This window comes from Elephas maximus, chromosome 19 (genome assembly GCF_024166365.1).
Source record: "Elephas maximus indicus isolate mEleMax1 chromosome 19, mEleMax1 primary haplotype, whole genome shotgun sequence".
NCBI lineage: Eukaryota > Metazoa > Chordata > Mammalia > Proboscidea > Elephantidae > Elephas > Elephas maximus.
The window spans coordinates 72,254,107-72,281,611 of NC_064837.1; the positions used below are offsets into that span (position 1 = coordinate 72,254,107).

At 52.5% G+C, this 27,505-nt stretch overlaps 2 protein-coding genes across 4 annotated transcripts; one reads left to right on the plus strand and one right to left on the minus strand.

Annotated features, from left to right (window-relative positions):
- Nucleotides 1–41: 41 nt before the first annotated feature.
- On the minus strand, nt 42–7,791 carry LOC126062176 (cytochrome b-245 chaperone 1). Of its 3 annotated transcripts, none has more exons than XM_049859375.1 (7): nt 7,533–7,791; nt 5,587–5,713; nt 4,436–4,477; nt 3,855–3,928; nt 2,900–2,996; nt 1,753–1,851; nt 42–1,413 (listed from the first exon to the last, which is right to left on the minus strand). In XM_049859375.1, the coding sequence occupies exons 2-7, from the start codon at nt 5,669–5,671 to the stop codon at nt 1,094–1,096; spliced, it is 717 nt and encodes a 238-aa protein (XP_049715332.1). In that variant the 5' UTR covers nt 5,672–5,713; nt 7,533–7,791; the 3' UTR covers nt 42–1,093. The 3 variants fall into 3 exon arrangements, with proteins under 3 accessions (XP_049715332.1, XP_049715333.1, XP_049715334.1); XM_049859377.1 differs by having other exon boundaries at nt 1,296–1,413; nt 1,707–1,851; nt 7,533–7,783; XM_049859376.1 differs by lacking the exon at nt 1,753–1,851.
- Nucleotides 7,792–9,364: 1,573 nt separating this feature from the next.
- NARF (nuclear prelamin A recognition factor) lies at nt 9,365–26,872 on the plus strand. The gene is made up of 11 exons (XM_049860432.1): nt 9,365–9,530; nt 11,527–11,607; nt 14,225–14,368; nt 15,713–15,845; nt 17,897–18,031; nt 18,697–18,815; nt 19,520–19,649; nt 21,324–21,387; nt 23,820–23,957; nt 24,232–24,389; nt 25,198–26,872. The coding sequence occupies exons 1-11, from the start codon at nt 9,504–9,506 to the stop codon at nt 25,437–25,439; spliced, it is 1,371 nt and encodes a 456-aa protein (XP_049716389.1). The 5' UTR covers nt 9,365–9,503; the 3' UTR covers nt 25,440–26,872.
- The last annotated feature ends 633 nt before the right edge of the window (nt 26,873–27,505 follow it).

The following is a 27,505-nucleotide window of genomic DNA, read 5'->3' on the forward strand; positions in this document are numbered from 1 at the left end:
TGTCTTTAGCCTTCGCAGATGGACACACCAGAGGCTGGTCACAGCATTTTACACTTTATTTTAGGAAAAAAAAAACTTAACCATTTAAAAAAAACTTTGGCATGTTTAAACGTCCCGGTCCCCAAACTAAGCTGGTTGGTGTTGTTACCCAAGGTGAAGGGGGGGTCTTCCCTCCCGCTCCTCAGAGCCATCCAGCTGCTAGATCTGCACCCCTGGGGTCTACCCTCTCCCCATAGTAGCTACACCTAATCCCCAAGATAGGAAGCATCTCACTGCCCCCTCAGAACCATGGGGCAAAACCTCACCCTTCCAAGGCCCTAAGTGTGAGGCCTGGGACAGCCTTGGACCTGATCAGGGGCCTTGGGAGGCCAATGCCAACCAGGAGGCCCCAGCTCTCTGACCAGGGCAGGCATGTCACCCTGGACGAGGGAGGCAGCCTTTGTGTGGTCCTGAGTTCAGAGAAGTAAGAAAACCAGCAGAGTGAGCACAGGGCTGGGACGGGGGGCACCCGTAGCCCCAGAGCCCTGCCAAGGGGCAGCTGAGCAAAAACCCCAGACTCGTTGTTCAAGACAAGCTGGAAACCAGGGTTTTCACAGCTCTTAAGCCTCAAACGCTGCTCAAGGCCACAGAGGCAAAATGACCTAGGCCGAGAGTGGAGTAGGACGGTTCCAAGGCTCACAGCCCACACGTGGTCCTGTGGTTCCATATGGCACTGGTAGGGTGCTGCTGCACCGTGGCCCTGATGCCAGCACACCTGCATCCCAGCCCCACCAGCTGCCAGGCCTTCCGGGGTTCCTGAGGGCCAAGCATCCAGCTGGAAAGGGGCACTGCACGGGGAGGGGGGGTGCTGCTGGGATTTCTGAGGCCACACTGCAGGCCATCCATGTCCACTGAGAGACCTGGAATCTTGCCACCACCACTCCCCATGTGACGTGGCCTCTTGGCTGCAGATGTTCCCTGGAGAGAGCCTGGCTGCCCACTGCCCGCAGAGGCTCAAGCCCCCCGGCCATGGGGCCAAGTCCAATCTGTGGAGCCAGGCACCATCTCAAGGCCCCGCCACTGACTGCCGATTTGAGCTTCTGAGATGATGTTTTCACCAGGGGAGGAGGATTGATCCTAGACCCCCCTGACACCCCAGGGGCAGCCCCCCTCCATAGCACACCATGCAGATGTCCCCCTCTCGGGAGGCTGCAGACAAGGTCCCTGAGTGTGTTAGAGGAAAACAGCAAGACGGGCTGGCGCTGGGCAATGCAGGTGCATGGGGAGGAGTGTTGCCGCGGTGGAGGCCTGGGTCATCAACTGCGGCCCCCCGCGTCCACATCACTGTCGCTGCTCTGAGACAGGTCCCTGGGGCTCTCTGGGCGGTGCAGCTCCAGGAAGCTGGTGATGAGCTTAGCAATAGCTTCCACGTCACTGGGTGAGTCCGTTGAGGGAAGAAAATGAGTCACCTCAGGCCGTGAGTTGCCCTCATCCTCTGCCCCCCATGCCACCCAGCCTCCAGTCCCCACCTCATATACAGGCCACCCCGGGGCACCTTAGCTCTCCCCATTCCACACCCCTCCCCCACCCTGGACCCTCTTGCCCCTCCCCATGTCGTCCTTCCCACCACCAGCATGGAGACAGGGCCTGGCCTCTCCCCTCCTAGTCCCACTACCCCCCCCACCACAATGTGGGGACACCCTGATGTCTCCACCCCCCCCACCTACCTTCGGTGGCCCATGACCGCGCTCTGGGTGAGGGGGTGTGAGAAACCTGTTGCAAATCGCAGCACCACCACGTAACCCTTCCCGAAGTACCGGACCTTCTCCTCTTCCACATTCACGTCCCGGATGTCACTCAGCAGGACCACCACTGCGAGGTACGAGTCAGTGGCTGACCCCCCACCTGCCTACCCTGTGACACTACGTCAAAGGGTGTCCTCCACGGGCACTGCCTGCACCCTGATCTTAAATGACACGTGATGAATGACCCACACTCAGAGTCCTGAGTAAACCTGGAACTTCAAGTGACTCTCTGACTACTGGTCCCCTCTAGTCAGGGTGAGGGGAACCATGACATTGACCATGTTGGCAGATCAGCCTGTGGAACTGCTGTCACGATAGCTATGACACCTGCAGGTTTGCTGGTTGCGTTGAGACACTCATCTGCTGTGTGGGCGTTGAAGCTAACGTGTCAGGGATCAGTTGGACACATGGTGTCCCCTCTATGCTTTCCTTTTGTTTGTCCCCAGTTAACGAGAAATGCCTTCCTGGCCCTAAGCAAGGCGTGCCCCACAAGTTTTGATGGGAGCTGCAGGGAGACCCCTACTCAGGTACCTCGGTGGCCCCAAGATCCTGCAGCCCTGGGCAGCCATCAGGAAACTCAGCACAGGCCCCGCAAAGCCACTCGCACCGAGGCCAGGCCGCACTCCTCTCCCCCGTGGCCACACTCCAGATGACCCCAAGACCTGGTCCCCTGTGGGCTGAGTCTCTGAGGAGTCAGCTTCGAAGCTCACCAGTGGGAGGTGCTGTGCAAGGGGCTGAGAGTGACCGAGGGGCTCCAGGCTGATCCCTCACTAGAGACCCCCAGGAATCTAAAAGCTCACCCTGGTGCTTGTCTGTGTATTTCGCTGAATTAACTCAAGCACCAACACCAAAGAATGGTGGGTGTGGTCCTGAGGGGCAGTGTCTACTGGACCCCCTGCTGGCCCACGGCTGGGCTGGCTCTCCACGTGTAGCCAAAGGTCAAGGGCATTGGGCTCCCCTCAAGTGCCTGCTCAGTGCCCACCCCCACACGCCCCGGCACTGAAGGGGGGTTTAAGGAACCATACACGCCCTGTGAAAACAATGTGGACACAGCTCACAGCCCCAGCACAGAAACGCAGCAGACCCTGCACAGTTGCTCCTTCCCCATACCTCACCTTGTTCATGGCCTACCCTGGAAAAGGTCAGCAGCTTCCTGTACAGGCTGAACGTCTTCAGAATGACTTTCCCAGTGCTCTTGTTGAAGATGGCTTCCTGGAAAACCGGCCAAAAGGCATCGGCCTGGCTGCCGGGCTCTCTGTGCACTGACCACACTGCCCCCTCCACCATGGCTACACACACTGGCCCGGACGGAGAACCCCCTGCATGGATCCTGCCGTGGGCCCCCCACGTCTCACCGACACAGACACCCTACAGGGAGCCTCTGCACAGACGGGGAGCTGTGGCCCAGCACAGCCCACCACGTACTGCCCAACCTGTGACAGTGAACGCTTGGGAGTCTGGTCCCCCTGCTGCCTCACCCCCATCAGACCCCTGCACCCCTGAAGCCCGAGTCCTCTCGTTGGTCAAAGAGGGAGGGGGCAGCTGAAGCTATTGCCAGCTCCTCTTTGCAATCGAGAGACGTGACAGGCAGCATGGCCACCAAGGTAAGAAACGAGGACGTAGAGGTTGGAGGTCAGAGCAGTACTTGGGGCCAGGAGGCTTCAAGGACTTGTGATGAACACAGGAGCGGGGGTGGGGGGGGCACCACTGAGGATGGCAGACTAGCTCCTTATTCCACTCTGTGCTGAGGTGGCACCCAGGGGTAAAGGCAGTCACAGGGGCTTCTGGGAGAAAACGGCTCAGGGAGGGTCCTCTGCCCAGGACAGTCATGGCCCCTGAGAAGCTCCCAAAAGCTGTCCAATGCCAAAAAGAGGTACAGTAGGTCACCGCAGGGCCAGGTCAGGCCACGCAGAAACGACTAGGCTGGGACAAGCACTGGGGGTGGGGTGAATGAGGTGCCTTATGTCACAGGGAGCTCTGATTCTCCTGCAGTAGGGTCACAGCCAAGCCCAGGAGGCACCTCCTGCCTCCAGGCCCCTTGTCGCCTGCCCTGCCCACTCTGGTCCTTACCTCCCAGTCCTCCAAGTTCTGTACCGCCACAAACAGGCAGCCTGTGACGTAGAAGAGCTGCCAACCCAGACTATCTGCAGAGCAGACACATTGCTGGTCAGTAGACAAGACCACGCAAAGCAACAAGGGCCAAGGGCCTGACCCGGGCCACCTGCCCAGCACCCGCCCCAGACACCAGGCAGCAGAGGTGGGAGCAGCATCCAGCCAGCTGACTGCCCAAGCCTGCAAGGACCCCCAGCCCAGGGCCTGCCACCCCATGCCTCTGGCCCTGTCTCTATCGCTCGGGACCACCACGCCCAGCTCTGGCCCTCATGGCAGGACTCGCAACGGTGGACAATGTGGGAGCACTCTTGGGAGAATGACCTGACCAGTCTTCATTCCACGATAGGACCTTAGGCAAACAGTAAAAAGCGTTTTACGCCACATAAGAGGTGAGAAGGCAGCCGCGAGCCAGGCACGTTAGGGAGGGGAGCTGCAGGTGAAGCAGGTGTCCCACCAAGTGCAGCCACAGGAAGTGGGTTTCCCTCCTCTCCCTGTCCCGGGCACTGTGGGCATTGCCAGGCAAGGAGTGAGGCATTTACCTCCACTGTAGTAGGCAGCGGCCAGGCCGATGGACAGGATTCCTGCAAAGACAAAAACAAGAGCCTTATGCCCTGGGAGCGTCGCCCCAGCAACCAGGCCCTTCCCATGGCCAGAGACGGCTGGGGGGCCAGGCCAGGGGACAGGACAGGAGGAAAGCAGCAGGGGCTGAGAAAGGACAGCCAATAAGTCTTCCCATGAACGTGGGGTCCACCACTCACAGATGCTTGTCTATGCAGGCTCAGAGGTTATGGAAACGAGGGTAAGGGGAGCCTGACACAGCTCACCCTTAGAATGCATGGATGTCTCCCCCAAGGAGTCACGGCTCGGCACATGAGGGAGCACGTGGGGGAGCCACATGCTGAGCACAGATGGCACCTCTCCCTACGGCTCCTCCAACCCCGCCAACAAGATCTTCCTGGGGGACAAGGATGAGGGCCAGGAGCCTAAAGGAACTCATAAGCTGACTATGGGTAAGAGCCGCCCCCCCCATGTCTCATTACCCAGGACGAGGACACACATGAGCTCCACGAGTGTGGGGACTGTGACCTGTTTGCTACACCTCAGCACCCACAACGTTAGGCTTCAATAAGGAGCCCTGGTGGCACAGTGATTAAAGCGCTCTGTTGGCAGTCTGCTTCCACAAAGATTTATAGCCTTGGAAACCCTGTGGGGCAGTTCTGTTCTCTCCTACAGGGCCTCTATGAGTCAGAGTCCACTCAACGACAGTGGGTTTGGTTGGTTTTGGAAACCTTCAATAAATATTGTTTATTCAGTTTTTGATAACCAGCCTTTGAATTATACCTGTAAGCAAAATCTGAATCACAATCATTAAAATTGACAAAACCAAAAAGGACCCGGTGGCATGAATCAAAGTACCCGTGGCCAAGTGTGTTTGAGCAAGCATGAAGGAAAAACACTGTGATCTCAGAAAAACACAAGAAGCATTAAGAAAAGGATGTTAGTGGTAAAAAAGAACAAACTAGACAACCTTTATCTGTAAAAACACATATAAAAGATAAAATCTGAGAAGAATACAAACAAACCAACCAATCGCTGTGATCGGAAGCAGCAGCACAAAGGAGAACTGATTCACTTGCACACTTTTTAAAGATCACATGCTTGTTGTGTGGAGGAACACTGAAATCCTTACCAACCAGAAGCGACCAGGACCTGATGCCCGGAGCCCTCTTCAGGTGGAGGTGGGAGCTTGTATGCACCTCCACCTGCATGTACATCCCGGAATGTTCTGGCACCACTGTCAACAGGATACTGGAGGACTAGGTAAGAACAGACACAGATAGGTGGAGCCCTTGAACCCAATGACCAAAGACAAGCACCCACCTCCTTCTCAGGAGTGGGCCGACCAGCCAAGGCCCCAAGGGCACAAAACCAGCCAGCCAAAGCAGCTACGTGGAGTCCCTTCACCCCACTGGAGCGACCTTCCCCTTATGGCTGCCCTGGCTCAGCACCTCCCCCATCCTCCCAGGAGACCTCAACGTCCTAGAAACCAGGAGCCCCCTGCAGTCTTCAGGTTTCTGGCACACCACCTATCAGGACCCCTGTTAGCCCCGTGCTGGCCTCCACCAAAAGAGGAAGCCAAAAGGAAAGGAAAAAGAATTTGTGTTTTGTTTTATAAAAGAAAAATGTTATGTTCTTAAAACCCTCGTCATGGTTTGAGTCCACTGGCACGGCCTGAAAATTTCAACTTTATCTTCCCTCTCCTCCAGCTGCTAAGACAGCAGACTGCACACAGCAGAAGACTCAGAAGCAGCAGCTGAATAAGCGAGACAGGATAAGGGCTTCCACAGACGGAGAGCTTGGCTGAGGGCTACAACCAAAACCAAACCCGCCCCGTCAAGTCAATTCTGACTCAGCAACCCTATAGGACAGAGTAAAACTGGCCCATAGGATTTCCAAGGAGCAGCAGCTGGTGGATGTGAATTGCTGACCTTCTGGCGAGCTGCCAAGCTCTTAACCACTGCACCACCAGGCTCTGAGAGCTACAACTACTACTCAAAATTCTGCCTCCAGAGACCAAGTTCTGGATAGTTGTTCAGATCACTTCCCCATAAAGTAAAATCAAATTTCTGATGTTAATGGCAGATTCTATCTCATGGAAACCCTGGTGGCATAGTGGTTAAGTGCTACGGCTGCTGACCAAAGGGTCAGCAGTTCGAATCCATCAGGCGCTCCTTGGAAACTCTATGGGGCAGTTCTACTCTGTCCTATAGAATCGCTATGAGTCGGAATCAGCTAGATGGTGCTGGCTTTATCTCAACATTATTTGCTAAAATCATGCAAGCCAATTCTGGATCTCTGCAGGGCTGAACCCTCTCTCCCCCGACTTGCCCTATCTGACACCGCTCCACACGGACCCCCCGCTCCACACGGACCCCCCTCACGCTGACACACGCACGCACACACGCGCACACACCGTTCAACGTTTACTTCAATAACTACATCTGTTTCCTCACCAACTGCCTCCCCCAAGTCTAAGCTCCATGAGAGCAGAGATCTCAAGTCTTCTGAGGCTCAGGACTCAGCAAGTGACACACTTGCCACAAGAGCAGCCCTGGGCCAAAAGCCTTCAAAACAAGAGGCGAGCGCCTCCCACCTAACACTGTAGGCTTGTCTGTTAAACCGTTAAATGAGACCAACAGATACAAAACGCTAGTCCGGGTCGCTCAATGTTGAGAAGCGAAGCGGGTGGCAACAGCCTGGCGGCGGCCCCGAAACACACAAGCGCACACCGTCCCTCCTCCCGCCCTGCGCTGGCCGGCTCGGCAAGGAGGGTTCTCCGCCCCGGCCACTGGAGGCGGGGCAGGCCCGGCAGACTCGGAACTCACTCCTCCCTGTATCCCCGGGGCCGCCACCCCTCCGTCAACCAACACGCTCCTCGTCCCCTCGGGCGCACCGCCGTCCCGCCGCGGCGCCCGCGCGAATCGAGGGCGCCCCCACGCCCCGGTCTCCCCGAAACTTCCGTGCCTGAAAGGCGGGAACACCAGAGAGACACCCCCGCACCACCCGCCCCGCCCCCCCAGCCCCCCCCGCCTCCCCGGCCACACGGGAGGGCGGCCCCGGGCCGAAGGCGCTTACCGAGTGGAAGTCCGCGCCAGCGCCGCGACCAAGGGACCCGGAAACCCACCCAGCGAACTGAGGGCACGAGCGACACTCACTTCCGCACTCGCGGGGGCGGGGACCGCACTCACTTCCGGACGCTCGGGGGCGGAGACAACGGCCACTTCCGGACTTGGCGCAGGATGAGCGGACGGGGCGGGGTCCGAGGTTGGGGTCGACTCTGACTCCCGGATTTCAAACTTAATCTCCCCCACCCCGGCTGGAGAACAATAATCTCTAGTTTGATTGGCTGGTGGCAGAGCAAATAAAATGCAGTTAGAAAACAGAATGTAGATCAGCTATGTTGGTGACGAAATGTTGTTCCTGGAGGCCCAGGGAACCTCAGGCTCCCCTTCGCTGTACCCTATAAACATCTGTGGGGAGGGGGTATGGAAACCTTAAGACGTACGCAAAGATAGGTAAATTAAGTTTCTCAAAAAGCTGTTACAAATAATATGAAGCACCTAGAAATTAATAAAAGATGTCAGGAACTTCAAGGTAAAAATTGTAAAAACCTCCCTGAAAGTAGAACTAAAATAATGGTTCATAGATTGGAAAACTGAATTTTGTAAAGATGCCATTTCCAAACGATCTCTAGATTCAATGCAATTCCAAATAACCGTATCAACAGGTTTAAAACAAATAGCATTCTTCACGCATGAGGCAGAATGGGAGAAAAACAACTAAATCCTTGATTCAAACCTTTAGTTTGGGAAAAGCAGACGTGCACGTATGTTTGTAAACCCCACAGACGGCAGTTTTTTGGTCACTAAGAAAGTTGGCCCAATCTTGAGGAAGGAGAATTGCTGTAGGAGACAGTTTTCTCCAGGAAAATCTTTCAGTGGCCCTGTAGGCGGCCTCCTACACGCTCTGCCTAAACAGTCACCAGCTGCTGCTGCTACTGTGGCTTGGGGACTCTGCACAGCTCCCCCCAGCTGTTCTCAGCGTTCCTAATTCGATAGGTCTTCAGCAAGGGATTCAGGATTTAGGTGACGCTGGTCCCGGGACCACTCTAAGAACCGTTGCTCTAGGCTTCCGCAAAACTGGGCTGTCTGAACACTAAACCTTTCCCAGCCTGCTTCCTCAGTTCGCAGTCCACCTTTCTGAAGTGTTCTTCGCGTCTGTTAAGATCCTACGTTTTGTTTGAGCGATATGTTTTAATTGAAATAAAATCCTTACTGCAACAATCATTCTTTGCTTTGTAAAATGAATGGGGCAGAAGCGTCAGTATACTAAGTGAAATCATCTACACTGAACGTAAATGTCAAGCGACCTTCGTTAAAAACTTGCCCTCGTGCTGTCGGGCTCAGTCCACGTGGTCGCAGACGGGCGCAGCCACGCCTGCGCACTGGCCTTGGCCGCTGAGCGACAGACCGTGGCCTGGCAGGCGCCTACGTGACGCGCCTCGAGGCGGCGATGGCGGCGGGCCTTGGGCGAGGGCGGGAAGGGACAGCGTTTCGACGCCGTGCTGACAGGGGCGGGCCCGGCCGCGGCTTTCGAGTGTCTCTGGGTCCGTCAAACTCCCAACCCGGGGCCCTGCGACATCCAGGGGTAGCTGCCGACCGGAGCGACGCGGAAACGCCAGCACTAACCAGCTCCCCGGCCTCCGCGGCACACCAGCCAAAGCGAACACGCGCTCCGCCCCCGCGCCTTCCGATTGGCTACAGCCCCTTCCCGGCGCCCTCATTGGGCTAGACTGCGCCATCTGGGGACGGAGCCGCACCACGCCTTCGCGAGCTCCGATTGGCTTTACGGCCTGTCCCACCCCTTCCCGTCGCCCCCATTGGCCTAGATTACGCCGCGTGGGGGTGGGGCCGCATCGCCCCCGCGCCGGGGGCGAAGGCAACAAAGGGCTGCGGGCGGCGGCGGCAGTGACCCGCGTCTCAGGTGCTCACCTCCGGGCCAGGAGCACTATTCTCGCGCCCGCCTCCCGCGTCCCGGGATCTCCAGATGAAGTGTGAGCACTGCACGCGCAAGGTGAGCGCCGCCTGCTCGGGGCCGGTGGAGGGCCGGCGTGTCCGGTGAGGGGGCTGAGGGTCGGGGCCGGAAGGTCAGACCGTTTGTCCTGTGAAGTGGCCAGAAGATCGGTTCAGAGGTTCGGGGACAGGACCGAGGGCCAGTCCGTCCGGTGAGGGGCTGAGGGTCGGTCAGTCCGGCGCGGGCCGGCTCGGTGGCGGGCCGGTTCTTGTCGCCCCGGGAGGAGGCCGCGTTTGGACACCTTGCGGTCAGCTGTGCCGCGGGGAGCGGCGCCCACGGAGCGGGGCGGTGCCGCCAGCGGTGGCGCCCGGCTCCTGGGGCGTGAAGGGAGCCGGGGTCAGCTCAGCATAACTGCCACTTTCCTCCTCTGCACGCACGGTCTCGGGGGTTTTCAAACTAATTCCAGGGTCTAGCAGAATGAGTTGGGTTTGTGCCCGGGATAGAGGAGCAACCCAGGGCGGTCAAGTCGATTCCGACTCATAGGGACCCTACAGGACAGGGTAGAAATTCCCCACAGGCTTTCCAAAGTAGACTGTCACATTGTCCTCCAGAGGAGCAGCCTGGTGGTTTCGAACCGCTGTCCTTTCGGTTAGCAGCCAAGCGCTTAACCACTGCGCCGCCAGGGCTCCAGGAATAGAAGATTGTAGATGGTGAATCCAAGACACCAGTCCTCCGGATGGAATACTACCTTTGTGTTTTACATGTCAGGATACTCTTTCAGTTTATGGTTATTGTTTATCATGGCTTGGAATGAATTGTTAGTGGTTTTATAGTATTCTGTCCATTTGTTTTTTCCTATGCCCCCAAGTGTTTTGAACCAAAAAAAGCCAAACCCAAACCAAACCACCCTCTGTTACCACTTAGGACAGTCATATTAGATACTATCCTTGGTGTTAGCAACTGATACAGTGATCAAAACTGGTTGTGAGGTGGGGAGAGAGGGTTTTTTTTTTACTATTCGAAAAACTTGCATGCCTGTGGCAAACACAACAATACAGAAGTGTAGAGGGTGCACAGGGTGAGCCTCCACCCTCTGCTGGCTGGCCCCATCCTCTTTACAGTGGTCTCTGATGCTCAGAGTTTGATGTTAGCCTTCCTTCCACACTTGTTTTTTAGATTATAATGACATACATAAACATACAGTGCATGCCTGAGGATTTTTGTTCTTACAAAAATTGGGTCACAACATGCAGGTTATAGTCCTCCCTCGGTACGTCCCCACCCCACCCGTCTGTGCAGATACCAAAATCCAAAGATCCTTAAGTCCCTCCCGTAAAATGGCACGTATAGTATTTGCATGTAACCCACACACATCCTCCTATATCATCTGAATTATTTGTAGGTTACTTAAAACACCTAACGCGGTGTTACGCTACGTTAAGTAGTTGTTATACCGTAATGTGTTGTTTAAGAAATATTGACAAGACGTGAAGTGAGCAGTGCTTCCCAAGTGCTGGAGAGAGACTGTGGGTCTGCGAAGTGGAGGGAGGCTACAGCAGGGTGTGCCTATACATCATTTCATTTTCACAGATTTAGCATAGTGCTTGGCGTGCCACAAATTCAAGTTTCACTTTTTGGAACTTTTTTTTTTCCTGAATACTTTCAATCTGAGGTTGGTTGAATCTGCGGATGCAGAACTCACAGAAGGCCCACTGTATTCTGTAATTTGCTCGTTTTTTACTCCCAACACTACATGAGACATTTTTTCAGAGCATTATGTGTAGATCCAGTTCATCTTTCGTAACAGCTGCATCATCACACGTACAGATGTGTCCAGGTATTCCGGTATTCGTTGCCCTGTTGATGGAAGGCCACATGTCTTCTCATTTGTAGTTACTGCAAATGATGAGGATATACACATATCCTTAACGACGAGTATTTTATTTTTTCAGAAGCGATTTCTAGACATAAGGCTGAATGGTCCAAGGGTATGTAAGTTCTTTAAATAGAGTTAGACTGAAAGTTGGTCTTTGATATGCTGTCTTGCTTCTTTAAGGAATGCAGTAAGAAAACAAAAACTGATGACCGAGAAAATGCCTTGGCCGATGCAATGAGTCCAACCCGGGAGAAGGAAGAAGTGAGTATGTTTTCAGTTTTATGTCAGACTAAACTGCTGCTGCTGTCTGTCTCCCTTGGGGGACTTTTGTCACCATACATGTCACTGTTCTCAAACACACAGAAGTAAAACCAGAAGGGCTTTGCCAGGGGTCAACCTGAACGGGAGCCAGTTAGGAGTGTACTTTCTTCAGGGAAGCATCTTCCCAAAAGCGCGCCAAGCCGAAACAAACTGCATTTGGAACAAAGAAAGATGCCATCATTTGTCATCAAGTAGAAGTAGTGATGTAATATTTAAATCTCAAACTCTTTTTGTAACATAAGTCCTGTTTTGTAGAATAGAGGTTTAGGTGAATGATTTTTAAAGTAATTTAGATGGCATAATTCTGTAAGCAAGTTTCTTTTCATAACGGTTTCTTCTGTAATTCAGTTATCAAGGTTTTTAATTCTCCTTAGCTGGTAGCAATGGTTATGTTTATTGAATGCATGCCCTGTGCTGGGCGTGCTAGAACGTGCTGTGTGCATTGGTCTCATCCCTGCTTAACCCCAGTGTCTCAGGTAGGCCCTGTGGTCATCCTTGTTTTAGAGAGGGAAGGATATGCTGGAGACAGACTGTCTCTCTCCTGCCAGGAGAAGGAACAGAGGACGTGTTTCACTTATAGCCTATAACAGATCTTCTCTTAAAGTAAAATCGTTCCAGTATGACATTTATCCTGACAGACACGTGGTTCCTGTTGTGTTTAACCCTGAACTGTGGAGACTGTGAAGGGCTTGGGGAGGAGGAGGGGTGAGACAGGCACCCTGAGAGCTGACCCACGGGTGGGACGGAGGGAGGATTTGGGCTCAGAAGCCAGTGCAGTCAGTGCTTGGAGCAGCGGATCGGGCCCTTCCCCGGGCGTATCCCCTGGGGCAGATACCCAACCCCTGTGCGCGCTCCTTATCGGTAATGCAGGGAGTTGGGCAGTGTCCCCGTGGTGAGGACGAAATAACGCTTGTGCCTGCCTGAGCTGCTGCTCCTTCTGCTCAGTGAGTGGAGACACTGCTTGGAGAAGAGTCAGAGCTGAAGAGTTCAGGGTGAAACGTGCTTAGCACGGGACTGTGTGGACAGAAGTGATCTGGGGAAGGGGTTGAGGCTCCCCTCGGCCAGGCTAATGGTGGTGGGGAGTCGGTGAGAGCGTCTGGGCAGGAAGATAGGCAGGTGATGGGGAGGCAGCTTCAAGACCGCAGGTGGAGGTGATGAGACCTTGGCGAGGAGCCAAGTGGTAGGAGGAGAAAAGTGGATGTGTATAGGGAGTTTAGTCTTAGACCCATGGACCATGGGCTTCTGTAGGAGGTCAGCCTAGAGCTTGGAGGAGAGAGCCCCCTGGAGACAGAGATTCGTGAGTTGTTCATGGCAGGGCAGGGGGGTGGGAGGCCAGCAGGCAGGCAGTCGCTGCTCTAGGGATGCTGAGGCTGATGGGCTTGTCCGAAGAGAGGACAGCTGACACCAGGCACCTGAGACAGAACTGGTGCCACACTCACGTTCTACAGGATGCATGCGCTTACGAAACAGGAGGAGAAAGACGAAGGAACACGAGGGGGGTGGGAGCCAGACTTTGACCATGGAAACTTCCAGAAGGAAAGACGGCCGACAAGGTCGGAGGGAGGTGCTGCTGAGTTTAGATGTGGTTCTGGTATTGGCCCTTCTGCTGGGATGGTTCTGGCACTTCAGTGAAGGCAGTATGCTTGGTTCAGCCCCACAGATGGGTATTAAGCACTTGCTGTGTGCCAGGCCACATGCTCTAGACTCTTATAGCTGCAGTCCTGTCTCCACTTGGGAGCTTATTACAAGAGCAAAACCTTAGGCCCTACACGGGGAGGGAGTGCTGGTCAGGAGGACAACCGTGTGTAGGGAGTGGGGGGCCAAGGAAGGGGCAGGAGTGGAAAAGGTGTGCCGGTCAGGGGAGTGCGGGGGTCAGGGGCCAAAGATAAATGCTGAGGTTACTAGCAACGAGGTGAGTGGAGTCACTCTTAACCAACATGGGAAGTAGGGACAGAAGGTTTTGATCGTCAGCAGCTCTTGGCAGCATGAGGCCCCCCTTGCACATCCAGAGCTGGCAGTGACCTGTGTGGGTGCTGAGCTGCCAGGCCAGGCCAGGGCCGCGGGCGCATGTGGGGAGTCTGGGATGAGGCAAGCACACCCAGGGAGTGCAAAGATGGAGGGAGAGCAGGGGGTGGGCGGTAAGAGCAGGGTACCCCTGAGGTGTGGAGTGGCCGTGAGGGAGAGGGAAGCCAGAAGCCTGGTCTGCAGGCTTCCAGGGAGGAGGAAGGGCCAGTCAGGTCAACTCGTGCTGACAGTTCCAGGAATGAGGTTCCCTTCTTGCTAGTGACAGTGTTGGGGCCATTGCCCACCCTCCATCATGCAGGACTGACGGCCCAGGCAGGTGCTACCTGGTGTCACCATGGACGGGTCCCACTCCCATAGGCAGACTGGGGGGGGGCTTGGAGGAGAGACTGTCTCCTCCTGGCACCTGGTTGTCTCAGGTGTTTGGTGTCAGTTTTCTATATTGTACTCTTCTGTTAATCTACTGGGTATCTAAAGGAGCAAATTTTAAAGAGCTGTTGAAGAACCAGGGCAAAACATTATCCTTCTGTTGTAGAAGGGAGAATTCCATAAGCTGGCTGACGCCAAAATACTTTTGAGTGATTGTCTGGCGTGCGACAGCTGCATGACTGCAGAGGAAGGGGTCCGAGTTTCCCAGCAGAACGCCAAGGACTTCTTCCGTGTCCTGAACCTCAATAAGGTATGACATCAGGGCGCCCTGATAGCGGAGCGGCTGCCAGGATGGAGGTGGGTGGAGGCGTAAGTGAAGCCTTTGCTGAACCTCGTGAGTGAGGGGTGTGCATGTGAGTGAGGGGCGTGTGAATGGGCATGTGAGCAAGGAGTGTGTGTGTGAATGTGAACATGTGTGTGAGCGAGGGGTGTGCGTGTGAATGTGTGAGTGAGCGTGTGAATCCTCAGCCTTTCTGTTTCAGAGAGTGTGTGTGTGTGTGTGTGTTTTCATGACTATTGGTCAGTTCAGTTATTCATGGGTCAACATTGTGGTATGTTATATTTTTCTCCAGGTATTTACGTCTGTTGGTATTATATCCTTAGAACTCCTAAAGTCTCTTGTATTTGCCGATTTGTTTGTTTCTTTTTTTTTTTTTAACATTGGAGGAATGGTTTATTAATTTATGAGTATATAGATTCATAGAATGACTTCCTAAACAGACACAGAACATATTTTCAATTAGTCTTCAGTAACATTGGAGATGTTTTTTGTAGTTGTCAGGTTGTTTGAAAATAAGGTGTTACGATATTAAAGAGCACGTGATATTCTGTTTCTTTACAACAACTTATATTAAAAGTAAATGATTTTCTAAAACAATAGCTGAAAACACAATTTAGTCTTCAGGTGATTTTTGAAAGGTCTTAGGTGAGATCAATTTAAGGAAAAGAATTCAGTGAATTTATGTTTCTCGGGTAAAATAGCCGTTTGTTTACGTACTTATTTTTTATTCACACACAGGTTTTTTTTACGGTACTTTATTTGTATTTCAGATAGACCAGCCTCTCAGGGTATTTTCTTACTTTATGAACAATAAGAATTTATCGCCACCTTTTTATAAAACAGCAAATAAAAATTGTGATGGAGTTAAAGAGTAACGACTAATTTTTCTATACATAACAGAAGCATGTAAAAAACTTGCACATTTGATTCTGTGCATTTTTTTTTTTGATTTTACTATACTTTCACAAAATGGTGAAGTTTCGGCTCTGAAAAAAGATATATCTTAACTATGTAAAAACAGAAATCAACAGAAAAACATGAAAAATACGTAGGGAAAAGCAGTGTGAGAGTTGAGTCATGAGTCTGTTTAATTCAGCATTTTGTCGTCTTATTCTTGTTTCATTTTTTAATCCTGATTTTTTTGTTCTTATTTTTACTTAATTGTACCTGCCAGTGTTTGTCTCTCTTATTCATCTTTTCACACAACGCCTGTTAGTTTTTGTTTGTTCTAGATTTCTCAGTAAGAAGAGCTGTCTTGCTTTCACTTGCCATCGTCAGCGCATCTGTGGCACTATTCTCTTCTTCCCCATGTAGAAATGCGATACCTCAGAGCACAGAGTGCTGGCTGTGTCTGTGTGCCCTCAGTCTTTGCCTTATTTCGCTGCTAAATTCAACCTCAGTGTGACCGATGCATCCAGAAGGCTCTGTGGCTTCCTCAAAAGCCTGGGTGAGTTGACTTCGGATGCTTCGGGAATTTGTAACTAAGTTTATACCTGCCCTTTTCTCTCTCGAGTTAACACTTCAAGGGCACAAGATGGATAACAGACATGGGCAAGAGTCTAGCTTGTGACACGTACAAGGACCCGGCTCCGTGTGTATCCTGCACCCAGGCACTGGCTCAGCAGCAGCTGGTCCCCAGCCCGCCTCCCTGCACGCACATGGGTGCTTGTTACCGTGGGGCCGTGGCCTGGCTGACGGTGGACGGGTTTGGGGAAGGTCCTGAAATGATCAGCATCTGGCTTCTCAAGAAGCCCTGTGCAGACAGGCCCATCAGGAAGTGGGTTGTGTCCCTTGACCTGAAAAATAGAAGGTTGTTCAAACATAGAATCCAGGACCTCAGATGTGAACACTGGAATAGTAAGGTCTAGGACTTGAGGAAAAAATACTTCTCTATTGTCTGCTTTTGTAAAACCACTAGTCCCCGTGCCCATCTTCTGAGTGTGGCCGAACTGACAGTGTGCACACGATGGCGTCTGTATGGCTCTGCGTGTCCTCGTATCCTGGCCCTTAACACGTGGGATCTACAAAGGAGAACATAGGCTTTTTGCCAAATAAGGGTTTTTATTTCACAGTGGCTTTTCTGAGATGTAAAGACACTGGGGATAACGAACAAAGATAAAGTGACTCCTGAGAATAGGTCTGCAGGGCCAGCCCAGGGATCCATGGCCCCCCACGTGCCTGCCGCGGCGAGCGGTCCTTGGGCCACAGCTGTCCCAGCAGCCTGAGCCCAAAGCTATAAAATGTTCAACCTTTTCATAGCGACAGGCCCTATTTTTTTTTTTCGGGGGGGGGGGTAGTTATTAAAACACATATAATTGAATATTTTTGGTAATAAAGAAAATATATCTACAATGAAACTGGTTTCCTAAGGTAATACTCTAAAATTTACAATAAGCTTTTTAAAAATAGCTGGCTGCTTTTAAGATTTAAGTCTACTGTGGATACTAAAGGATACTAAATATATTAAATATACTTAATATATTTCGTTATAATCATTGAGAGTACCCCCATTTCTTTGTCTCAGATTTATTTACCAATATGGAGAAAAGTATAACTATTAAAAAAAAGGTAGCTACTTAAAAACCTACATAGAAACTAAGACCATTGTTAGTAGTTACTGGACGAGGGGGGGAAGTGGGTGGGTATTGCCTAAGGGGCACTGAGTTTCAGTTAAGGGTGATGAAAAACTTCTGAAATAGTGGTAACAGTTGCATAACATGATGAACGTGATTGTCACTGAATATTACGTGTAAAAACGGTTGAAATGGGAAACGGTTTAGTGTATTTGTGTATTTAAATGCAGTAATTTTTTTTTTAAGAAATAATCAGATTGGTTTAAAAAAATAAAGGTTTTTCAGTCTACCATGATAATTTACTTTAGACTTCTCAGGATCATCACACACTGAAATTTAATTTACCAGTGAATTAGAAGAGAATGCTGCTGGCACGTCATAACATAGATGGAGACATTTACATATAGTTGTAGAGAGAAAAAACGCAGCAGAGGCAGCGTATGTGTTTTCTTATATAAAGGAGCCCTCGTCGGGCAGTGGTTAAGTACTTGGCTGCTAACTGAAAGATAGGTGGTTTAAACGTACCAGCTGCTCTGCGGGAGAAAGATGGGGGCAGTCTTTACAGGTTTACAAGTCTGTAAAATAAAGATTACAGCCTTGGAAACCCCATGGGGCAGTTCTGTTCTGTCCTATAGGGTCACTACGAGTTGGAATCGACTCGATGGCAAGGGGTTTGGTGTTTTATGGGTATAAAGAGACACGTGTTTGTTGTTTAGAAAAACAGGCATTGAGTACGCAGTCTGTACTTAAGCAATTGGTAACAGAAACAAACAAGACTGAAGTAGCTTGAGAGATGCCTGTGGAGTTTGTTTTTAAGTGTGTCTCAGACGTGAGAAGGAGAACTGACTTAGAGTGCTGATGCATTTAGTCTAGGAGTAGACCCTGTCTCGGGGGGTGAGAATCCGAGCGTGCCCTCTTCTTGCAGGGGTGCGCTACGTGTTTGACACGACCATTGCTGCGGATTTCAGCATCCTGGAGAGCCAGAAGGAGTTTGTGCGGCGCTACCTGGGGCACAGTGAGGACAAGCAGGCGCTGCCCATGCTGACCTCTGCCTGTCCTGGTGAGCACAGCCGTGTGCCTGAGGCTGGGCGCTGGGTAAGGGTGGCCGGTCAGAGGGCCCATCTCCTCAGCCTTGTGGACCTGCTGCATGGTCGGGGTCACCAGTTCATTAGCTGTGGTGGTTTGGGGGTGAGGCAGCAACTGAAATTTAATTTCTTGATTTCATTTATCTGTATTTCTAAAGTTTTTGAGGCGAACGTTACTTATGCATTTTTTTGAAATCTATTTTCTCTTAAAAGTTAGATATTTCAGGTCTCCAAATGATTACAGACAACAATACGGCAGGTACTCGTGCCCCCTTTGCCAGCTTAGGTCAGAATGGCAGATTGAGAGGATTTCTTTCCACCGATCTTCATGCTCCATCAGAGAACACTTTTAGCCAAAGTCTTTTTTGTAGTGTAAAGATATTGGTGCCTGAGGTGTAGAAAAGATTTTCCATAGTCATTTTCATTCTGGAAGAACGGGAAAATTTGGATCATGAACATTTAAAGGTGGCACATAGAAGAGGAAGGCGGATTGCCGCCCCCACCCTACTGGAGAGATGGTGCCAAGTCTCAGTTATCTCTGTTGTCTGTGCAGCAGTCACATCTAGGAGGGAGAAAGGGAGCAGCTAGAAAGAGTGTCACGCTGTGTCCTGATAACCTGGAATCCAATCTGTCTCCCCAGGTTGGGTCCGGTATGCTGAGCGGGTGCTGGGGAGTCCCATCACCCCCAACCTCTGCACTGCCAAGTCCCCCCAGCAGATCATGGGCTTGTTGGTGAAGGACTACTTTGCCAGACAGCAGGTAAACAGGCCTCTTCCTCCTGGCGGGGTCAGGGCCGGGCCCCTCAGCTGCACAGGACTGTGGGGGCAGGGGGAGAGGGGCATGGTTGTCCCTGAGGGCTTACGGGGAGGTTCAGCACGGCGAGGGTGAGTTGCTGAGAAGGGAGTCTGAGCCCACTGGATGTGCCCAGGGCCTTTGCAGCTCCCCCTGCCCCATCTTCCTCAGCCCTGTGTGCTCCTGTACCCATGGGGTACAGCTTCAGGCCCATCTCCCTCAGCCCTGTGTGTTCCTGTACCCACGGGGTGCAGCTTCAGGATGGAGGTGGCAGAGTTCCCATTGATGCCACCTCTGTCCCAGGCTGCCATGAGGGAGGGCAGCCCAGGAGGGCCTGGGGGTAAACTGGCTGGAAGCCACTTTGTGGGGGCATACACCATCACTTGGCCTTCACATCTCACCACCGTGGGCATCAGACTCGGGAGGGAAGGGGCTCAGTCCACTGGTCCTCCCCTGAGTCTCTGAAGGCTGCTGCGCCTCCTGATTCTCCTCCTGCTGCCATGGGGAGGTGGATTGCTGCCCCGTGCTCAGAGCTGAGGGGGCACCAGAGCCTGGCCACGCCGGGCGGGCACAGGGACACGCTCCTCCACCCACATGCCACGGGCACCAGTTTTGAGCCACCTGCGTCACTTCATCATCAGCCCGACCACAGGCTTGCTGTCTCTGCACAGAACCTCTCTCCAGATGGAATCTTCCATGTCATCGTGGGCCCTTGCTACGACAAGAAGCTGGAAGCACTCCGAGAGGATGTCCAGGCAGCCTCGCACACCTCACAGGGTGTGGACTGTGTGCTGACGTCAGGTGAGTGCTGAGCCTGGGGCACTGCAGGGTTAGTTGCACAAAGTACCCCCAGCCTCCCTTTTGTTCTCTGCGTGTTCCTCCAGATGAGTCAGGTCTTGGCTTCTGGCAGGAACATAGCTGTTCCTTGGAGACCCCTTGGGGGTGGGCTGTCACACCATCACCACCGCTTGGCAGGAACAGTCACGGGTGACTGTAGGAGGTCTTGTTTTTACAAACCCAGCATGAACTTAGGAGCCCAAGTAATGAAGAAGGTAAACGTTGCCACAACAGCGTTGCCGTTAACCATGGCACTGCTGGCACTTGGCTTAGAAGCTGCAGTGAGTACCTGCAGTAGGCTCTGTGTATGTTTGGGACAAACAGGGCTCCCTGAAATCACCAAAAGCTGTGCAGAAGAACTTTGAAACCAAACTGGGGGGTTGCTTGAGTCTGGTAAAAATCAAGTGGGTCTGTTTTAAACAGCTCTGAAAACAAAGTCCTCTCAGGTATCTTCACTGGTGGCGGCTCCGATTTCCCTCTGCCGGGGCCCCAGCCTGGAGTGCCGGCCCACAGACAGCAGTGAGGGCTTCCCACCTGCACATGTGCCAGCTGCATTGTGGGGACAGGAGAGGAGACAGTGAGGGGAGCAGAGGGAGCAGATGTCACGAGTCTTTCACGAGAGTCTGTGCCCAGTCATGGGTCTTTCATGAGAGTCTGTGCCCAGTCATGGGTCTTTCACGAGAGCCCGCGCCCAATCGTGGGTCTTCCACCAGCATCTGTGTCCAGTCACAGGTCATTGATGAGTGCCCACGCCCAGTCACAGGTCTTGCACGAGAGGTTGCGTGCAATCACAGGTCTTTCACAAGAGCCACAGGCCCTTCAGGAGTGCCTACATTGTAATTTTTCTGAGTGCAGAATCTGACAGGTTATCAGTGGAGGTGCTCAGTGATCTTTGACCCCACATCTGGCTCCGTGGCAGTTGTTTTGGACACTCGTGTTTTACCTGGGTATTTTCAGAGGCCCTTTGTAAAATAAATTCCAGATGTGTGTCTGGTTTTTAAGTGATCTCCTTGCTGCGTGACCACAGTCACCCTGTGCATAGGAGGTGATTTCACTCAGTGTTCTGCATGGGAAAAAACACGGAGACAGGGGCTGGCATAAGCTGCTCAGCTTAAGAGCAGGAGGAATCAGACCTTTCCCCACATTTTGTTAGTGTCACTTTGCTAACAGGTTCTTAGGTCTCGGAGGAGACTATGCACCGGGGAGGGCGCCCTGGCCACCGTTACATAGAACGTGCTGTGACACGGCTATCTGTCTCCTTGTGTGAAACATGCTGTGACGCAGCTGTCTGTGTCCCCTTGGCGTGGATCATGCTGTGATGTGGCTGTCTGTGTCCACTCACATGGAATATGCTGTGACGCAGCTGTCTGTGTCCCCTCACATGAAACATGCTGTGACACGGCTGTGCTCCCTCGCATGGAACACGCTGTGATGCGGCTGTCTGTGTCCCCCACATGGAGTATGCTGTGATGTGGCTGTCTGTGTCCCCTTACATGGAATATGCTGTGATGTGGCTGTCTGTGTCCCCTCACATGGAATATGCTGTGATACGGCTATCTGGCCCCGTTACACAGCACACGGTGTAACATGGCTGCCTGTGTCCCCTCACCATGTTTCACGACTCCTGTTTGTCTGTAGGTGAACTTCTCCAGATAATGGAGCAGAGTGAGCTCTCAGTGAAGGAAGCTGCTGTTGACACTCTGTAAGTGGCTTTTGGGGAAGGGTCATAGGTGGGGGGAGGGTTCCTGTGTGAGCACACCAGGCATCGTGTCTCCCAGTGGTCCTGCATGGGGTACAGAGTGTTGGGGGGGACGCTCGTTATATCACTGGCTCCACCAGGACCCACAGTCCTCTCAGGTGTGTGAGTCGGTGTCCCAGGATAGACCACTAACGTGAAATTTACCTCCAAAAATGGAGGGTGCCGAGAGACCGAAGAAAGAGGCGGGCAACTCCAGTGTGGTGGCTAAGGAGCTTATTAGGTAGACTTACATATGAGGCCAAGTCCTGGGCGGCCACAGGACTCGAGCAGGTCTCTGCCCTGCAGTGGGAGGGTAGAGATTTTATAGTGGCAGTAGACAGTAGCAGCTGCACGCCAAGGACTTAGGCAAGGATGACATAGCAAACTGTAATGAGTAAGGGACCACATGAGGGTGCTCACATTTGACCTCGCAAAGCTTGTTTTCCTTTCACCCTACCACCCAAATCAGGCACACTCCCCCTCTTGTGCCATTGTGCGAGAGACCCTGTTCCCTCCCTACGGGGAACCGATACAGAAGTGGGGTTGGCCAGGTGCTGTTCGGAACTGATCATGTGCAAGAGACACTTACTGTGTGCCCAGAACAGGGGGAAGGCTTCCCTGATAAAGAGAAGGAACTGGGAGAGAAACGGCTACCCATTTCTCAGCTTCCTTACCAGAGAATGCTCTGGGCACAAGGCATTTACTTAGGAAGTCTAGATGGGAGGGAGAGAGAGAGGCAGACCATTTCCCCAACAGTCCACTCTCCAACTCCCATCAGGGTGCCAGAAAAAGAAGCCAAGTAGTACCAAGTCCTGGCATGCCCATCACCCATTTTGGACGTTGAGCTATATATCTATGGTTTGGTGCGTAACTCTGGTAACACCTGTATCATTTCAGACAGCGTTTAATGAGGGATACTAGTAGGACTATCCCCAGCAGGTTGATCAGGCCTGCTTGGAGAAGAGATCCCAGCCAGCCATCCCAGTTGTTACTTATTCCAAGCCAACCGATAGGTCAGAAGGCTGAATTTGTCTAATCTTACGTATGTATAACACATTCTGGTTCTTTTATGTACAAACAACCTACCTTTTCCAACATGGCACATTATATAAACACACCCAGGGCGTGGGTATAGAGCCATCACCAGGCCTGTGGGAAGCCAGGAGCCTTGGTGGGCTTCCATGGTATACTGGCTACATCTTCTAGACACTAAACCTTCCGGTGGGGGGGAGGGGGCACACCTGCACCCTGACATGCTTTCTTTCTGAACCCTGTTTGTTCGGAGCATCCCACATCTAAACCACCCAATGTGGCTGCCTCGGGGGGCACATCAGGCTCCTCATCCCCTCACAAACACAGCAGAGGCTGTGCATTTCACTGGGCCAGCCTTGTTTACTCCCTTGCAGTTCAGTGGGAAGGGTGCTGTATGTCCCTCTCATGGGAGAAGGAGCTGAGGTTTACAAAGTGCAAAAAATGCCAGGCCCTTGTCCCACCTCAGCAGAGAAGGTCCTCTCTAAAGTTGCCCTTGAGTTCTTGATGTCTTAAGGGACACAATTTCCCCCAGGGCGCAAGTGCAGCAGCAAGAGAGCACTGAAGTCACCCAGCAGGGTTTCCGTGCCGAGCTGTGTCCCAGCCGCCTCCACTCCTCCTGGCCATAGCCCTCTGTGCTCGCTGCTAGACATCCATTTGTGTCTTTGCAAAATCCCAAATCCCCAACTGTCGTGGACCTTTCACTGGAAGCCAGACCCAGTGCTGGCTGCTCACGCACCGGGTCTGCTGAGGACTCTGCAGCACACGCCCGCCCCTTCTCAGCAGCACTTCTCCCTTGAGCTCCACGTGGCTGGCGTAGCTCCTGGCATGGCTGTCTGTTCCCCTCGCACTAGCTGGTCCTCAAATCCCTCTGCCTCCTTCGTCAGCTGGAAGCACCCGTTGTTTGAGAACTGGTTGGGGACATCAACCCCTCCTGTGAGTGGCCCACTGCTGCCTGAGAGCACAGGCTTCAGTGTCCCCTGGGCAGCATGGTCTCCTGGCCCTCAATGTCCCTGGTGTTCTGGTCTTGGATTTAGAGCGTAGCCAACGTTTAGGGGCTCTCATCAGGGAGGGGACCCCTACTGTAGGCCAGGGAGAAGCTGCCGGGCCTTAACACCTGCATGTGGGAGTACCAGTTTAACTCCTTATACCATCTCGGGCTAGATCGCAACATGAGTTTCATGTGGACTCAGTGAAAACGAGCTTCCTCCCGGAAGCGTAGCTGTCTGTGAAGGAGTTCACGTACCAGCGGCCACCTTGAGCCCAATACTCTGGTTTAGCTCATGTGGTCGTTTTTTTATACAAGTGGCCACAGATGTCAGCGCTGATGGTCTCACTGAGGACTGGTCTTTTCTCTGCCCGGTGAGGTTCGGAGACTTGAAGGAGGAGGAGGTCCGGCGCCACGACGGAGCCAGCTCAGACGGCTACCTGGCCCATGTCTTCCGACATGCGGCTAAGGAACTGTTTGGCGAGGATGTGGAGAAGGTCACCTGTCGAGCCCTGAGGTACTAGGGGAGCTTGTCCCTGGGTGGCTGGCTGCCTGAAGTCACGCAGCTTTCAGAGCAGGTTGCCTGAAGCCAGCTGTGAGCCTCCTACGTGTGCGTGCACATGTGTGCGCGTGTGTTTTGTCCAGGAGTATGTCACTTGGAATCCAAAGGCCTGTTTTTGTTTATTCAAAGATTTCTTATTTTGGTCATGTTCCAAACAGATTAGAAAACGATCCTCAAGATGCTAATAAAGGACTGGATAAATCTGTAGTCCCTTTTGTTTGTTCTCTAGAAACAAAGACTTCCAGGAGGTAACTCTTGAGAAGGAAGGGGAGGTCGTGCTGCGCTTCGCTGCTGTGTACGGCTTTCGAAACATCCAGAACATGATCCTGAAGCTGAAGAAGGGCAAATTTCCTTACCACTTCGTGGAGGTCCTTGCGTGTCCCGGAGGTGAGCAAGGAGCAGGGCAGGCCTGTCCCATGGCCGTGGGCAGGCTGGCGGGCAGCTTTTGCAGAGGCTCAGGGCCCGTGCTGGCAGAGGTACTTTGTACTCAACCCCAATGACTCTGCGGGCGCAGATGCTCCCCTCCGCTTGAGTGTGACATCGAGGAGCCGCTGGCCCTCTTGACGTCACACGTGCTGTGGCGAGAAGAGTAGGTTGTGGAATATCCTCTGGGAGATGTCCTGGGGCACATGCCCCACAGGGGCCGCCCTTGGCACTTAATCAGCAGAAAGAGCTGGCTGGTGTGGCTGGTGTGGAGAGCACACCTCCCCGTGAGGCTAGGGGACCAAGTGCCTGTGTATAAAGTAATGCCACCGTCCAGTAACGATGGCTGTACTCCTGCTGTGATGAAGGGAAACCCAGGTCTGTATTTGGAGCCACCAGTGTAGTGAGGGGCATCTTACTTAGGTCTTAGGTGAACCCAGTTCATGGGGACCAGGGCTTGACAGCCTCAAAGGTTAGACACATGACATGAGGCCCCCACACCAGCCTCCACTTGCTGCAGACCTCTTCCCCTCCCCTCCTGCTCCAGAAACATCTTCCCCTAAGGTAAACCAGAAAAACCAAACCCGTTGCCATTGAGTCAATCCTGACTCCTAACAACCCTATAGGACAGGGTAGAACTGCCCCATGGTATTTGCAAGAAGTGGCTGGCTAGTGGATTCAGACTGCTGACCTTTTGGTTAGCCATCGAACTCTTAACCACTGCTCCACCAGGGCTCCTCCCCTAAGGTAAAACACCCCGTGTGTGTTTCAGGGTGCCTACATGGCAGGGGCCAGGCCCAGGCCGAGGATGGACATGTGGACAAGGCCCTGCTGCGGCAGATGGAGGGAATCTATGCGGACATCCCCGTGCGGCCCCCTGAGACCAGTGAGCATGTGCAGATGCTGTACCGGGAGTGGCTGCATGGGGCCGACCCCCCCAGGGTGCAGGAAGCTCTGCACACTTCGTTTCCGAGCACCGGACTCACTGCCAGCAGCTTAGACATCAAGTGGTAGAAGAGGAGGGGCTGGGGCAGCCACCCAGCTGCTCCTCAGGCAGGGACGCTGGGCGGGGAGTGCTAGAGACACGTTCAAAGAAAACAGGTCAGCTCTTTACTTTGATTTTCAGAATCCTCTCAACTCGGCTATCCCCTATTTATTTGAGGCTCTCTAATTTTAATGTGGTGCTATTCTTACATGCATGGCATTGAAATACTTTAACATGAGAGATGGCGTTCCCTACAGAAGTATTCTCTTCTGAGACTGTGGTAAAATCCCAAAGAAAAGAATGGAGACAGACAAGTGTGTTTTAGGACTGAAAAAAAATATAAACAGTGTCCTGGGAGAGCTGAGGCCCCAAGAGGTGCTGTTTCACATGCCGCACGGGTCATCTGAGGCAGAAACAGATGTGGGGGGGGGCAGGGCGGCAGGGTTGCGGATCTGTGCTGACCTGGGGGTCGTTGGGTGGCCCTGGCCCAGTGTGGCTCCGGTTTTGCCATCCACGTTCCCCTTAGAGATGTTTTTACTTAGAGCTTGAACAAATCACCATATTTTTTGGAATCTGGGGGTTTCAAGCACAAATCTGGGTACAGATCGGAAGTTCTGGTGGCAGCAAGCCCATGTTCCTGCCTTGCAGGCACTGTTTCTTGTGCCCTAACCCCTGGCTTTTACATTCACTTTTTAAATTGAACTCCCCATGAGACAACAGGGACACCTGACAAGGTTATACTAACAATAAAGAGGGAGACAAGAGGGACAGGATGGAGAATGGCAAGGCTGGTCCCAAGCCCAGGCAGCCACTCGCAGCTGTGATTCGAGTGACTCTGGGGCCTCTGCTGCTCCTTGAATCCAGTGGCTGGGAGCAGAGTCTGTGAAGGCCTCGTCCAGCCCTGAAGTCGGGTGAGACAGCCTCCCTCTGAACTCTTTCGGTCGTCCTTCATCTCTGACAGGGCTTCTTCTCGTGCAGTGGACTGGTTTGTCTGCTTAGCTCGAAGTGCCTCTGTGCACAGATGAAGTGATTCCCTCACCCCCACAGGTACTGCTGGTAGGAGTGTGACTTACAGGGGGTGGGAGAAGAAGAAAGAAGCGAAAGCCTTTTACCCACAAGTAATTAAGAAAGGGCTGGCGAGCAGCTGGAAATCTCCAGCATCATATGACTATGTTAGGGTTCATCCTGTGAAATGAAATCTGTCAAGAGGCCCCCAGCTGGTTTTATGAGCGCTTGGGTCTCGCTAACAGAAGTGATGACATCCTTCAACCCCTCGGTGTAAGTAAAGCCTCAGCAGACTAAGTTACCTTCATCCCGTCCAGTACTATACTTGTAGGCCTATCTGTGTTGATAACTGGGGATATCGTGTTAAATTGTATATATATTTTTTTGCTTTCAATCTGTATATAATTGGGTTTTCATCCCCAGAATAACTGATGATGGAATAAACACTTGGAGAGCATGTCTGCCTGTGCAGTGTTGACTGAACACTCTCCAGCCAGGGGGCAGCATTGTGGTCACGTGATGGGTGCTGCCTTCTTTATGGTCCAGGCCCAGTGGCCTCCTCTCAGACTGCCTGAGCCATCACCTGACTCAGAGCCAAAGAGTTCTTCATTGTCTCAGTCTAAGAAGAAACTCAGCAGGTCTAGAACGCCAAGCCCAGGAGTTGGAGGGCTGATCTTTTTTTTTTTTTTTTTTTTATCGTGCTTTAAGTGAAAGTTTACAAATCAGGTCAGTCTCTCATATAAAAATTTATATACACTTTGCTATATATGATCCTAGTTTCTGTCCCCCTAATGAGACAGCCCACTCCTCTCTACTCTGTATTTCTGTGTCCATTCAGCCAGCTTCGGTCCCTCTCTGCCTTCCCATCTCTGGAGGGCTGATCTTTATTGCTTCAAAAACTCCAATCTTGAGGCTACAATGAAGAAATCACCTTAATGACAGTAGCATCAGTGGACAGTCTTTGACAGCTGACTTGCCCCGGGGCCTCTCCTGTTGTCTCATATAGTGCTATTATAACAATACCCCAAGTACATACCTTTAACAAAAAGAAGTTTATTCTCTCACAGTCCAATAGGCTAGAAGTCCAAAT